This window comes from Anolis sagrei, chromosome 2 (assembly GCF_037176765.1).
Source record: "Anolis sagrei isolate rAnoSag1 chromosome 2, rAnoSag1.mat, whole genome shotgun sequence".
Lineage (NCBI taxonomy): Eukaryota > Metazoa > Chordata > Lepidosauria > Squamata > Dactyloidae > Anolis > Anolis sagrei.
This window is the reverse complement of record NC_090022.1, coordinates 190,265,184-190,280,298: the sequence shown is the minus strand read 5'-3', so window position 1 is coordinate 190,280,298 and position 15,115 is coordinate 190,265,184. Positions and strand designations below refer to the sequence as shown.

General features: G+C 41.0%; 1 protein-coding gene across 2 annotated transcripts in view; it reads right to left on the bottom strand.

Moving 5' to 3' along the window:
• The window catches only part of ATF7 (activating transcription factor 7), a 122,060-nt gene that overhangs the window by 14,220 nt on the left and 92,725 nt on the right, over positions 1-15,115 (bottom strand). For both annotated transcript variants that reach the window (XM_060762877.2, XM_060762878.2), the window contains exons 6-11: positions 13,157-13,314; positions 11,278-11,377; positions 9,193-9,306; positions 8,614-8,754; positions 5,967-6,164; positions 1,541-1,649 (exon numbers count right to left, since the gene is read on the bottom strand). In XM_060762877.2, coding sequence (XP_060618860.2) covers positions 1,541-1,649; positions 5,967-6,164; positions 8,614-8,754; positions 9,193-9,306; positions 11,278-11,377; positions 13,157-13,314 — 820 coding nt within the window. The remainder of the gene's footprint in view (positions 1-1,540; positions 1,650-5,966; positions 6,165-8,613; positions 8,755-9,192; positions 9,307-11,277; positions 11,378-13,156; positions 13,315-15,115) is intronic.

Genomic DNA, 15,115 nt, shown 5'->3' with positions numbered 1-15,115 from the left:
TTCTAAGCAATGACATTCTTTGTGTTTCCCAGTGAGGCCAGTGATAAAGCCTCACTTACTTGCCCCTGTATTAGCATATCTGGAACTGCTTCCATGGCTGCAGGCCACAACTATATGCAAGCCTTTTGCATATGTAGTTCCCACAAACATCATGTTTACAAAATACAAGCAAAGCCTATTAAATTGCCATGTAAATAGGTTGTCATAACAAACTACACAGAAATATTTTTCTATAAATATCTGAACTAGGAAGGGGGTAACACTTGTATAGGTAGTAGATGTCATTTTGGTACAGGTACAGAAAGGCAATCTTCCAGGATCCTACTCAAATACACTTATCACCATCCTTTAAACATCTTCATGGAACAACATTCCTTTAAAAACAGGGGGCTGGTTCAGAATTTCAAAATCTGAGTTGTAGTCAAGAGTCAATGCCATACAAAGCTGCTCAGTCACAGCAACTAGGCTTCTAGACTTGCTTTGTAGATAGGTGAAAGCAGCAAATATATCTAGCTCTCATAAGGAGCCAAGTCTGATAATCCCTATGGTATGCAAACCTGGATAGTAAAGTGTGAAACCTGTGAAACATGAATAGAATGACCCCCACCAGAAAGGTATGTATGCACACATTGCGTTGTCGAAGGCTTTCATGGCTGGAATCATTGGATTGCTGTGAGTTTTCTGGGATGTATGGCCATGTTCTGAAAACTCACAGCAACTCTACGCACACACTGTTTTTTGCCAGACAAATGCCCACGAATTGTGATTAAGGCTGAGGTAAGATTTGAATTAGGCTTTCTTAGCAAGCCACTTCAACCATTATAATCCCACCAATTTTCTATTGTAAGAAATATTAATCTATTCAGTTTAAATTTGTTTCTAATTTAATTCAACAAATGTATATACCTGACATTGCCCTCCTCTGTTACAATGTTCTGACAATGGTGGACAGGCCCTCTTTGTGGCTCTTTCTTTCCTTCCTCCATTTCCCTCGTACTCCCTTCTCTTTTTCTTTTTCATTATTCCCTTGTTTTCCCTCATATACCTTCTCTCTCTTCATTTCCTTCCTTGCTCTTCCCTTCGTTTTCTTTCCTCTCCTTTTCTCATACTTTCCCCCTTCCTTTCTCTTTCTTCCTTCTATACCCTTCTTTTCTTTCCTTAGTTTTTTTCTCCCTCTGTCTCTCCCTCCCCATTTCACCCAACAAGACAGATTCTGCTTCATTCCCTTTATTTTCCAGTGACATGACAGAGGGCCATTTCACCTAGCCAAAGCCAATCCACATTGTCCCTTTCTTCTTGCTCTGTGCCTGATAGGGGTGGGATTTTTTTTTAGGTTCAAATATCCAAAGTTGGATAATGAAAAATATGTATGCCTCCTTTGGTCCAGATCCATCAAGCGATGGAGGAGCCTTTATGGTACAAGCCAACACACACTTTGATTTTTATATAGATGATTATTTTACCAAGCACTGAAGGATAAAGAAATTTATATGTCTTATCCTTACTTGACCCACAGTCACAGTCAGAGGACTCCACTTACCAAGATAACCTTGTGTTTTTTTCTGTAATGCAGTCACTGGGCAGTCCTTGTGAGCCAACAACAGTTGTTTGAGTTGAGCAACTTCATTTCTTAGTAGTGTGACTTCATTCTATGGGAAAGGAAACAACATTTGCCCTCATTTCATGTGCCTCTCGCAATCACTGCATAAAATGGTGACTCTGTATGCCCCTTCCCTTTTCCTCTGGGTGTGAGCTAGCCAGTCAGAGAGCCTGTTGCTGGTTACTGACAGCAAGAAATGCCCCATATTGCATGCCTTGCCAGGGGATATTTAAACTATGTTTACTGTATGGCTTAATCTTGTTCCTAAGGGGGTGCTTTGTGTCTGCAAATTATCGTAAGGGCTGAAGTGAGCAATGCGATCAAATCACTAGTGAGCTTTTCAGTATAGTAAAAGTATCACCTGAGTTAGATGGAAATATGGAATGCCCTATTTTTTTTTAAAGGAACTGTTATTGACTTGGATTTGAGAACTTAGTCTTGGTTGTGTTTTAATACGTTAATGGTCAATATTTCAATAATCTTGTTGGTTTACTTAATGTTAATTGTTTGCAGACGATGTCTGAGTCCGGCAATCAACCAAAGTTACTGACCACAATATATGGACTGAATATACGGACTGAGTTGGACATGATTTTATCTTGGCGAATGGCTGTTATGTAATTTATCCTATATGTATTGGTTAATTTTAATGTTGATGTATGATATTTTAGATTTTAGTGTTAGCATTGAATCTTTGCTGTCAGCCGGTCTAAGTCCCTTTACGGAGGTAGAGAAGATAGGGATATAAAAGTTTTAAATAAATAAATAAATAAATAAATAAATAGTCTGTACTGCAATTGTTTGTTTGTTGGCATCTAATGATTGCCAGTTGTAAGCTGCCCTGAATCCCCCCTCAGGGGTTGAGGAGGACAGGATATAAATGTTCAAAATAAGTAAATAAATAAATAAATTGCCTTCATGCCCAACTGAAACAGGGTGGGCTAAACAACACAAGAACTCAGAACAACAGAGACATTACTGGTAGAAGAATAAAGAACTCAAATGTGCCTCCTTTGTGAAAGTATAAAAGTGGCTAGATATCATCCAAGGTATTCAGAAAGAAGGATTCTGTTCAAGTAGCAGGGAAAGAGGAAGAATTGCAACAGTATACACAATCTAAGTGCTAAAGAACAGAGGGACAAAATGTCATTTGAGGAGATTAAAGCTCTCAGAATTCTCTAGTTGGCTTAGCCACTCACTAAGCTGGCTGGAGAATTTGGGAGCCACAGTCAAAAACAAGGGAAATTTTCTAACTTCTAAGAAACTTTGAAAAATGCACCCATGCACTTTAGCGTATGGAAACAAGGATGATTCGGACTGCTGGCTGATCTATGTGAATCAGATGGTTATTATAATACATCTTAAATGTCAGCCATTTTTAATGTAAAATCTCATAATCTGTTTTTAGGGTGTACACTGTAATGTTTATTCATGTTTTGGTTTTTATGTCTTAATGAATTGTCATTGTTTTTATTTTATTTTGATACTTAATTCCTTTGTTGTAAGTTTTCTGTTGTTACTCTCCATTATTTTGTGTTATTTGATGTGTCTGTACCTATTTTGAGACATTGAATGTTTGCCTGTTTATGTGTAAACCACCCTGAGTCCTTCTGGGGAGAGAGGGTGGTCTAGAAAAAAGTATTATTATTATTATTATTATTATTATTATTATTATTATTATCTTGAGCTACCGGCCCAAACTGGACCAAAAGACATCTCCTGTAGCCACTTTACCAATAAATATTTGCTGGAGTGGCCTTTGAGGATTACAGGTCACAACCTGTTTCAACACCTGGACAGAAGTTGCCTGCACTTTGACCTTGGGGTGGAGGAATCACTAGCGGCATTTCAAAGTCACCATTTAATGCCATCATAAAAGCGTGGGAGGATTAAGTTAGTAATGGAGCACACACACAGGGAGAACTCAAATTGATCTTGTGATGAATTATTTCCTGGCAAAATTATGTTTTGTTTTATTTCTCCTAAGTAGATAGGACTATTTAACACTGGATTAGCCCAACTTCCACAATCTATGGTAAAGCTAAAACCCAATTTCTTTAAGATGGGAACATCCCACCATTTTCCAGGACATTTAAGCAATATAACAATAAAAATATTCACAGAATTGTTGGTTTCAACTACCATAAAGAGTATCACAAATTAGGTCAAAAGTTGGAGAACAAATGGGCAAATGATCCACCAATGTTATACACAAGACTATATCTGGATATCAGCAGTTACCAATGGTACTATGGATATTGAACAGACACTAATAAGGGCGAAAGGGTAATGTGTCAAAAGGAAGGCATGTCAAGTAAACCCTTATCGGGACTGCCTTCCATCTGAAAATTGATGTCCTCATTGTGAAAGACCATGTGGATCCAGAATAGATCTCTACAGGCCCCTCAGACCCACCATCAAGACTTTACTCTTGGAAGACAATCAAACTCAGCCGCGAGTGATCACCTATGATGATAATACCACAGGGAAAGAATAATTTCCCCATGCCTTGGTTGGAAAGATCACCTCATCTGACATCAGAGCTCAATGAAAAGCTATGAACCGAAGTCATATCTGATGCTCAAGGACTGCAAAGAGAGCCACACCATAGCAAAGTGAGCTAGAAAGTCACGTATGATAGACAAATTGATTATCTCAGAAAATGGTCAAAATGGCCACTATAACCTGTTTTGCATTTATGGTGCAAAGTGGCTGCAACAAGCTTATATTTTTTCAACATCTTTCCCACATCAAATCTATTCTATGTCATCAGTCCTCTTTGCTTTTTGAAGATAACACACCCCAAGGAAAGAAGCTTATGTGCCAGAGCTTTCAAGACGCTGTGTCACGTTGTTTGGTCTGTCTGTCTGTCCAACATAGCAAAAGGTTGCAACCAGAGTTCATGATGATGTGTTAGAAAAGAGAGGATTCAAAAGCCATTAAGAACCTATTGGCCTGGATGATAGCATCTCCTCCACCTTAGGACTCCAGCATAGCTGAAAAGGGTTTAAACATTTTTCCTGCTACACTGATTCAGAGAGCAGAATACAAACCACCTTGAAGAAGAATCAAAGTGTTGTTTCCTGAACAGCTGCAGTGAAGAACAGTGAAGGCTTTCCCAGTATTGTTGTAGGCACAGATTGAGGAACACCTACAGGAAACTAGGGGAGTTGAGACTGCTCTGAAGTGGGATCCCACGGCTGGCCTAATTGGGCTTTCTTCCTCCATGCACTCAGAATGAAAGGCAGTGAGGATGAAGAACAGTGTTTCTACTAGTGACTACTATGCAACCTTGAAGGAGTCAGTCAATTAATCGGAAAATCAGGGTCAATGAAGGAATATGGAGATTATTATGGATTATGATTATAATTTTTGATATGGCTCATTCCATAGACAGAAAAAAGCACCAATTTAGAGGGCCAGTGGCCCCTAGCTGCCGCCACCACTTTCTCATCCAGAATTCAAAATGCCCAGAAGAGGCACAGCTGCAGAGAGAGTAGAGAGTGTCCAGTTCCCCCAGGATCCTCTCTACTTAGAGTAGGGGATGGCTCCATTTTGAATAAGAGTTAAGGTACTGTACTCATACTGACCAGTGGATAAGTTGAGTCAGGTTTTTAAAATTTATTTTTTTACTAAAATTTCTAGGTTTATACATGAGTAGAGTGGCGCAGTGGGTTAAACTGCTGAGCTGCAGAACTTGCTGACCAGAACATTGGTGGTTCAAATCTGCAGGATGGAGTGAGTTCCCATCATTAGCTCCAGGTTCTGCCAATCTAACAGTGTGAAAACATATAAATGTGACTAGATCAGGTAATGGCGCTCCATGCTGGCCACATGACCTTGGAGGCATCTACAGATCAAGCCGGCTTTTCTGCTTAGCAATGGAGATGAGCACCATCCCCCAGAGTTGGACTCAACTAGATTTAATGTCAAGGGGAAATCTTTACCATTACCTTTAGGGTAGGTCATCTGAATGTTGAAGTGTTAAAGTCCTCTATCAAAATCCTGGCCACTACAGAACAAAGATGTCTCTATGCCCAATGAAAAAAGCTGATCACTTCACTGTGGAAATAAGGGGATAGTTATCTCATTAATTAATACCTGTCAGCAAGTTCTGCAGCTCAGCAGTTAAACCCGCTGTGCCACCCTATTCATGTACAAACCTAGAAATTTTAGTCAAAAAATAAATCTGCACGGATATTACTGGGCATACTTTTCAGTTGATGGTATGTAGCAAGAGATCTCACCTGAACAGGCAGGGGATGCAGGCCTTAAAATCTAAGTATGTTGTATTTTTGTGATTTAAATAGGGGTTCATGTAACGTTGAGAGACGCTGAGACATTATGGTGCTGGCTTCAGGCTTACACTTAGTTGGATGTTCTGGGTTGTGAGCTCCTCTGCCTTCTTCTCCAGGGATGAAACCCATAGCTTGCGTTTCTGACGGCAGCGGGAGGCTGCCGCGCGGTTGCGCTCCAAGAAACGCTGCCTTCGTTCATCAGGATCCTCATCCAATGTGCGTCTCCGTCTGCCTCCTGTACTAGGAGTGGGCTGAGCTGGGGAAACCTGGCAACGAAGGAAAGAAAATGAAAGATGAATAAGCAAGATGAATAATAGGCCAGTTCAGCTGTCTTGGGGAAGCCTGTTATGAACTCAGAAGGTAATTAGGATCAATACTGAGGACTGAACATTTTTTTCCAGTTCTTGATCTCACATCATCCTTATGAATTCTCATCAGACTATTTAGGTTGAAAAGAAACATAAGATTTTTCCTGCACAATTAAATGATTTAAAAGCCATTCAAACACCAACCAAATTCATACTGTATAATGAGGACTACATTACACTCTTTAAAAAAAGATTTCTGCAATGTGATAATCACATTGAATTTCTTTACATTTGCACTCCTTCAGTTGTAGAACCAACTAATTTACAAATCTTCTGGCATCTATATGTTATTTCATTTAAAGAACAAAGGAAATTAACTGTCGAGAGCAAAAACAGATCTGCAGGTTTTCTGCCTCAGTTCAGCCCCATCAAATGGGATCTATAACTAGGAATCCCTGTTTACACCTTACTACTATTCATTATCAAGTCAGGCAGCATATGGATAGTAAGCTTCTGGAAGCTTCTGTCTAGCTGACAGAGCAGGTGGCAGTCTTGATGAAATGCTGGCATTTGGTGAGCTGGCAGGACCAAATGGAGCAGCATTTAAACCCAAGTAATTAAAATAGGAAGAGAGACAGAGGGAGTGAAGATCTCAAAATACTGCCTTTTATATTCCAGACTGTGTCCCTATCGCTTATGATGCCTAAGTGATAAATGCCTGGCAGCAACGATGACAGAAGCAACATAATATAGGCCAAGGTATGCCAGCGTCTCATAAATTGTGCAACTAGAAAACCTAAACTTGACAACTGGAAAAACATATGGATGTAAGATAAACACACATAACATTTCTATACTATACTTATTTTTATTTGCAGAATCTATTGTTATAATAAAGGACTCTGGTCAAATTGGAAGATTTAACAAAAAACAGAAAAGACAATGGGTCTTCACCAGATTGTATAACCAGCAGCTCCACATGGCTGTAAACACAGCTTTCCTTGGATTTGCTGACCACTGTTCCATCATCAGATCCCTCATCACCACCAATTTCTCACTGATTTCATATAGAAGACACTTTCCCTATTGCTGGAAGCAGCAACAAAAGAGAGATTTGGGTCAGAATTTGCTGCTAGAAGGGTGGAGGGCCTCTATATTCTTTCTGCTTTCAGAGATCTTTCTATGCAAATTGAAGGACTAAGAAAAGGCTCTCCACTTTCTCTGAGACTGCAGACTATAGAGAGGAGGTGGTCCCTAAGTCAGCATCATATATGTGCCCCAGAACAGCAAGGCATTGTGTAAAGTACTAGTTATTTCCTGGTGACTATAAGATGGCCGGGCTGACATGTTTTTGCAGAGATTATTATTTTGAGAATAAAAGAGCCATAAATGCCTTCAGTGTGCACACATTCATCTATTTGTCTCTGGAAACATATTAAAATGCTTCAAAACACTGCAAATTATGCCCAAGCAGATCAGAATGGCATCAGAACAAGAAATCTTGCATATAGTGTAAGTTGTATATCTCACAAGTGATACTTGTCAGTCTTAGCTCTCTTAGACACAAGCTTATTGTCTCTAGTCACCATCTAGAGACCTGGACAATTTTCTATTCCTACTTCTGATAAACTGCTCATTTTATGTGATGGCTCCCATTTCCTGAATTTAACAGAAGCCATTCGATTTGATATTAGCTGTGCTCATTGTATAAAGTTGAAGCCAAGTACTTTTTCTAGGGCAGTGGTGGGGGAATTTTTCAGTTCTTTTGAACAATAACTCTTATTTATTTATTTATTTATTATTTATTACTGTGCTTATATACCGCCGTTTCTCAGCCTAAATCGGCGACTCAATGCGGTTTACAACACAACGACAAGCAGCAATATTCCATTAAAAAGCATAAAAACACATACACAATACACAATATTATTGGGCCACCAATAATAATCCAATGCATCTCTTAATTGTAGTCGCAATCCAATTTCGTCGTCTGTGATTAACCAATCCTTGTTCATCAGTTTCGTTGCACCAGATTAATCGAATGCTTGTTTAAACATCCATGTCTTCAACCTTTTTCGAAATACCATCAGCGAAGGGGCTGATCTCACCTCTATGGGGAGGGCATTCCAAAGCCGAGGGGCCACCACAGAAAAGGCCCTGTCTCTCGTTCCCGCCAGCCGCACCTGTGAACCAGGCGGGATAGAGAGCAGGGCCTCCCCAGAAGATCTTAGGGTCCTGGTGGGCTGATAGGCCGAGATACGTTCGGATAGATACGTTCGTTACCATGCTGGCTGAGGTTTCTGGGAACTGAATGCCACAACACCTGGAGGGTCAAAAATTCCCCAGCCCACCTTTCAACACACAGCATCCCCTCCCAAACCCTAATCCATTCCAACTTGAAACACACCTGTGGCTGTGCAGGGGAAGGTGCATCTGGGTGCTGGATGAGTATTTGACCCTGTTCTGGATGAGATGTCACCATGGTGCTGGCAGAACCCACTACCATGTTGTTTCCATTTAGTGAGGAAGTCAGGCTGGCTTTTAGTCTCTATGAGGGAGAAAAACAACACAAGATCAACAGTGGTTCAATGGTTTTTTTTCCAGATGGAGAGTGAGAACAGGCAAAACTCTTTAGAATGGTTGAATAGACAGTTTTTATCGCTCATCAGTACAATTAAGCTTCTCCCAACTGCATTCTCTTTCAGGCAAGTAGCCAGAGGGCATGAACTAAAGATCTACTTCATATGTGGTTGCAAAAAACCTTTTTTAAAAACTGAAAGTGTGCATGTTTGAGAGGGAAATGCTCAAGTTATCTCATCTTTTAAAGTAAAACAAACACACATGACCTGAGAATTTTGGAGATATTAGCCCATCCTGGAAAGTAGACAGACCCTCCTCTCCCTTGTACAATAGATTCCACACTGGATGATTAGTCTAATGAACTTGGAACATATTCACCATTATACTACTATATCAAGGAACTCACCATTTTGGCTTCTGAGTGCATTGAAAGGCCTGATGGTGAAATGGAGCCACTGCTGATAATTGGAGGACCTGGAATACCAGGAATGTTTGGCACCACAGACATAGGCCTTGCTAGCTGTATGTTGGAAAGAGGACAGAAAACACATTGTGTTAAACAACATTTATAATAAGCTCTTTCCAGGCATGTAGCCTGGGGGGGGGGGGGGGGGGGGCGCTTGGGGGGCTTCAGCCCCCCCCCCCCCCAAAATTCTCATGGTGGTCTGCGAGAAGGCCTTACTGGTACATTATTTAAACTGTTATGTTTATTCATATCAAGATTTGATCACCATGCTCGATATATCCCATATGCATGGGGGTATTGGTGTAACAATACAAAAGATTTGCTAGGGTAGACCCTCTTTCACTCAGACTCAGCCCCCCCGAACCAAACTCAGCCCCCCCCCGAACCAAACTCAGCCCCCCCCCCCCCCCCCCCGAAACAAAATCCTGGCTACGGGCCTGGCTCTTTCTTTAAAGGAGAAATAAACAAAAATCTTGCTAAAATAGTATATATGAGAAATCAACAAACACTGTAGCTGCTTTACAGAGAGGAACAGTGCTGATAGCAATTCAAAAGAGGAAGCAATTCAGCAGCAGTTCAGAAGAGAAAGGAACTGCAGCAAAAAGGAAAATTTTAATGTCTTTCCCCCTTTGTCTCTGAATCATTTTACAAACTAAACTATAGAAAATCCCAGCAGATATCCACAGCAATTCCTGGCTCTGTTACCCAGATAATACTCCCATATGATGTTTTTATCCAACCTTCTGCAATGAGAACTTCCAGATGTTTTGGATTTCACCTCCCATCAGTTCAAACCAGCATGGCCAACTACAAGGAATGCTAGGAATTGTGATTCAAAACATATGGAGAGGCTTGGATTGGCGAAACTCTACTTTACTTGTTAAAATTGTAGGTAATATGTGCAACATCTAACGTATATTTAAGAAGATGCTGGATCAGGCTGAATGTCCACCTAGGTCAATATTCTGTTTAAATCACTTGATATGGAAAGTTCAACAGCTGGATGTGAGCCTCCATTGCACCAAAATATGTTAGGTGTAATGCAGCCCCCCACAAAAATTTCTTTATGAAATTAGATGCCACTGGTAATGAGAAAACTTAAAAGGTTGCTGTGAGTTTTCCATGCTGTATGGCCATGTTCTAGAAGCATTTTCTCCTGATGTTTCACCCACATCTATGGCAGGCATCCTCAGAGGTTGTGAGATTGGCCTCACATAACAACTCTGATAAGGCCAATCTGAAGAGTAAGTGTAGTGTTGTGTATTGGGAAAGCTCAGGTTCAAATCCTCGCTCACCGACAACACTTACTGGGTGAACCTGTGCCAATAATCCTTTTTCAGTCTATCCTACCCTCCAAGAAAATTGTGGTAATCAAATGAAATGAATAAAGCATATACATTGCCTTGAGTTCTTAAGAAATGTTAAAAAAGAGATTGTATTTCCACTCAGTTGATTCCAATTTCCAAAACATGGCAGAAAGGATGCAAAGCACATTCTCAAAAGAAAGCAGCTCTGGATTTGCACAGGTTGTGTCACCAGCAGCAGAAACAGTGCAAACTACACCAGACGGCACTCCCATTTGTCACTCACAGATCCTGAGAAAATTCATATGCAGAAATAAAAGCTAAATAACCATTTCATGCCCCAAAGAGTCCAGGAAGGGAGGTTTTCTGGCTCGGAGAGGCCAACATGTTCTCTGTAAGCTTGAATGATTTCAGCATAGAGTTAGCTAATCAGGGAGCCTGCTAGTCCCAGCCCTGGAACCAACAGAGTCAGCCATCTGCTCAGACGGAGGCTCAGTTTTGAGGCCTGATTGCCCTACAATGTGTTTGGCAGGCACTGCTACCTTGCAGGCAGCCATCCTCCTCCACCCCCGTATCCTCCCCTCCAGCCCTGGCTTATCTCACTCAGAGGGAGAAAGAGAGAGACGTCAATTTTGCAAATTAAAGTGCCCACATATGCTCTGCAAAGGGAAAAGCTGTCCCTTCCTTTATCAAAAGCAACTGGGTGGGAAGCTTCTATTACCGATATGACAGAAGGCATCTGAACGGGAGGGCCAGGAAGGACAGGCATGGTCTGCCCATTCACAAGGTGCATGACAAGTGGTACAGAGCTGGTTGGAGACCTGGAAGAAAACAAACAAATAAGCAAAAGGTACTAGGAATCCCACTCATGCGTAAAACCACAGATGTCTCCTAATGCATTCTAGATGCAAGGCATTGTCTCAGAATCCAACAGCCCACTTATCCACCTTTTTGCAACTCTTCACAGATTACTAGGATTTCACTGCTATGGAAAATAAGGGTCCTTTATCCCAGGATCTGATCCCAGGTTTTCTGCTTTAAACTGGATTATATGAGTCCACACTGCCAGATAATCTGGGATAAACAGAAACCTGGGAGCAGATCCTGGGATAAAGGGCCTGTCTGGAGGGGCCCATAGTCGGTAGAAAAGCATAAAGTGAAGAAGTTTCAAGAAATACACCCACCAGAAAAGGCATGAGCTGAAAAAGCACAGAGACTACCAAATATGTACTAATCTGCTCTTGCTCAGAACTGCAAGCACTTCTGACTTTCCTATCATTTGACATGACAATTACAATGCTCGAATCAGTGATCTATGTTGGATCTAAAAGTGAAAACTGAGCCAACTTGCAGCACCACTTGGTGAGCTGTAGAAATAGTACCTATCCCCCAGGGTTCTGTACCACTGCAACAGAGACACTCAAAGGGTTATGCAAGGTGGCCAGTAGCTTTTTAACCCAGATCAGACCATCAGTGGGATATTTGTCACTTTTTACACTTAAATGAAGCAAAAGACAAAGAAAAATCACGAGTCCTCTTGAAAATTGTCCTTCAGTGAATTCTCAATTCTCAAGAACTGCCCTAACCTGACAACCACTTGTCCTATATATATGGGGGAAAATACAGAGTGTCAAGATTCAGAGGTGGAATAGGAATTGTCTGCACGTACCTAAACTAACTTAAGCAGGCAGAATCTGGGAAGAAGTTACTGCTTAGAACAGTGGTTCTCAACCTGTGGGTCCCCAGGTGTTTTGGACTATAACTCCCAGAAACCCCAGCCAGATTACCAGCTGTTAGGATTTCTGGGAGTTGAAGGCCAAAACATCTGGGGACCCACAGGTTGAGAACCACTGGCTTAGAACAAGGCATGGAGTCACTGGCCTTTCAGGTGGATCTTTTTGATCCTGGCCAGCATGGCCAACAGCAAGAATTGTGGGAATTACAAACAAAATGTCTAGCAGGTCAAAAGTTCCCCACCCATGCTTTTGAGAGAGGATCAAACTAGACATTACCTATAAGATATCTGTATGTGTAAGCATGTAAGTGGGTGAGAAAAAGAAAGGAAGCCTACACAGCTGAGGCATGGAAAAGTCTGGAAAGTGCAGCAATGTTTCTTTGCAATTCTGAGATTAAAGATTGTAGCCAGGAAAAGTGAATGTTTAGAATCTCTTCTAAAAGCTAGATAGGAGGAACAAAAAACTAAACAAGCATGGAGGCCAAAAGTCAGAGATCTCTAAAAAGGAGACTGGAGGTCTCATGTTTTTCCTGAGAAAGCACCCGCGTACAGCAAGCAGTGATGTGGGGGAGAAGATAGTGGTTGGAGTCTTGTGGGAAACTGCATAAGACAGAGCTTAAGACTGCTTCTTCTTCTGTTCACTACTTTTAATTAGGGGACAAAGAGCAGTAACAACCAAGTGCTTGGAATAGTAAGATGCTATTCTTGAACAGTTCTTGCACAGTTCTATATATCACTGCCATCCTACATAAGACCTGTAATAATGTGATTTGAAGGAAAATTTGCCAATTCATTCAATGGTTAGCTGTAAGCACCTTGAAGCCCACAGCTTCTTTCCCATTTCAACCACCATCCTGTTACTTACCCAAGTTGTCTGTTGGAAGGTGGTGCCTGGGTGATGACCGAGGTTGGGGAAGGTAGAGTAGGGTGGATGGGATCATATCCCAAGTGCAGCGGCAGTGACCCAGGACGTACAATGGTTGGAGTTGGCGTAGAAATGATCACAGGCTTTGAGACGCTCTCCTAAAAAATATGTACACATTCAGTGCCAGATATTCTCATGTAATGTGACCAAGTACTTATCCCTCTTATCCCATTTGCAGAATTTCCAAGCCACCTCTCATGCAAAAACAGAACCAATAACTTATTTCAACAGGCAAAAACCAAAAATCCTAAATCCACAAGGCTAAAATCCTCAATTCATCTGCAAAAAAATTCTCAGGAACTTCTAAACATTACTGTCAGAAATCCTTGTTTATTCAAAAATAAAAAAGCAGAATCTAATACTTTACATACATTTGGGGGTTCTCCAACCCTTATGCCACCAAATCTGGGATTCCTTTCAGGAAATCACACTACTATGGCAAAATGTCTAGTGTCTGGTCCTTAACCCACCAAACACGAAGACTTCTGCGGTGCTTATCCCTGAAATTACCAAATGTGGGATTTCCCTGAACCCCACCTCTTTTACCATGTAAGAATTTCTTCCTGTAATCTTTTGTGTGACACCAATTGTAGGGATCATATAAGGTTTATATGAAGATTTTATACAATGTTTATCCCCACTAGACATCACACTTCATCTAGGTAGTGCTCTCAGAGGCCGAAAGTGTATAGTTGCTCCTCTATGTTTGCAGTTTTGCTTTAAAATGTTCTCTCTAGGAATCTCTAGGACGTCCAGTGTGATTCTGTGGTCAACTTCCTCCAATCATGCTGGAGGACCTAGAAATTTCTAGAGAGAACATCTCTCTAGGAATGTCAAGGTCCTCCAGTGCAATTGTATGTTCAGCTTTCACTGCAAGCCAAATCATGATGGAAGACCTAGAGATTCCTAGAGGTTGAAAAATAGCAATTTATTTGTGTTTTTTCACTTTCATGGTGGTCCTGTGCCCCAACCCCAGCAAACATGAAGGGTTGAATGTATAAAGCCAAAAACAATTATTTATGTACAAACGTTAAGCAGAACAAATCCGAATAAGTATTTATTACTGTAAAGAAGTATTAATGCTACCAACAATTGTAAAGAACCTCCGACAATGCTAATTAAACTGCCACCCCAAAATGTATAGAGACTCTGGTATTAAAGTCTCTGTTAGTCTCTATTTGCGTTGTGAGGTAATTTTGGTAGAGTGGAATGCACCGAACGTAAAATCAATGGAGATGAGGCAGTTTTATAACATAACAAAGAGAACACGTTTATTGTTGTACAAAGCTATTGGTTGCAATATAAAGATGTTCAGCTTGGCATATACTTGATGGTTACAATATGACTTGGTTGAGATACAATTCAGGCTTTTGATGTTACAACTTATAAACTCTTGCTGTAGTGAAGGTTTTATTATTCAGTGTTCCCTGCTGTGAATATTCTCACTGTTTGATCTATACTGGGTCAAATAATAGAACTCCAGTCTTCCACCGACTGGCAATCGTACAAAGCCTCTGTTAGTTCTTTTAACCAAAGCAATCTAACGAGGTTTTACCCTTCAGCTCCCTAGCTGAAGAAATATTCACGAACACTAGACTAACTCTACACTTCTTCACTCCTCAGAGTCTCTTCCCTGACTCTGCTACTCTCTCAGAGTCCCTATCTGACTCTGCTACTCTCTCTCAGGGTCTCTTCCTCCTGACTGTACTACTCTCTCAGAGTCTCTCCTGACTCTGCTATTCCCTCAGAGTCCCTTTCCTGACTCTGCTACTCTCTCAGAGTCTCTCTTGACTCTGTTACACTCTCAGGGTCTCTTCCTCCTGACTGAAAACTTAACTGTCACTTTCAAACCTTTTTCTCTCTAAGCTCCTCCCACCTCCTCTTCTGCCTTGTTTCCAT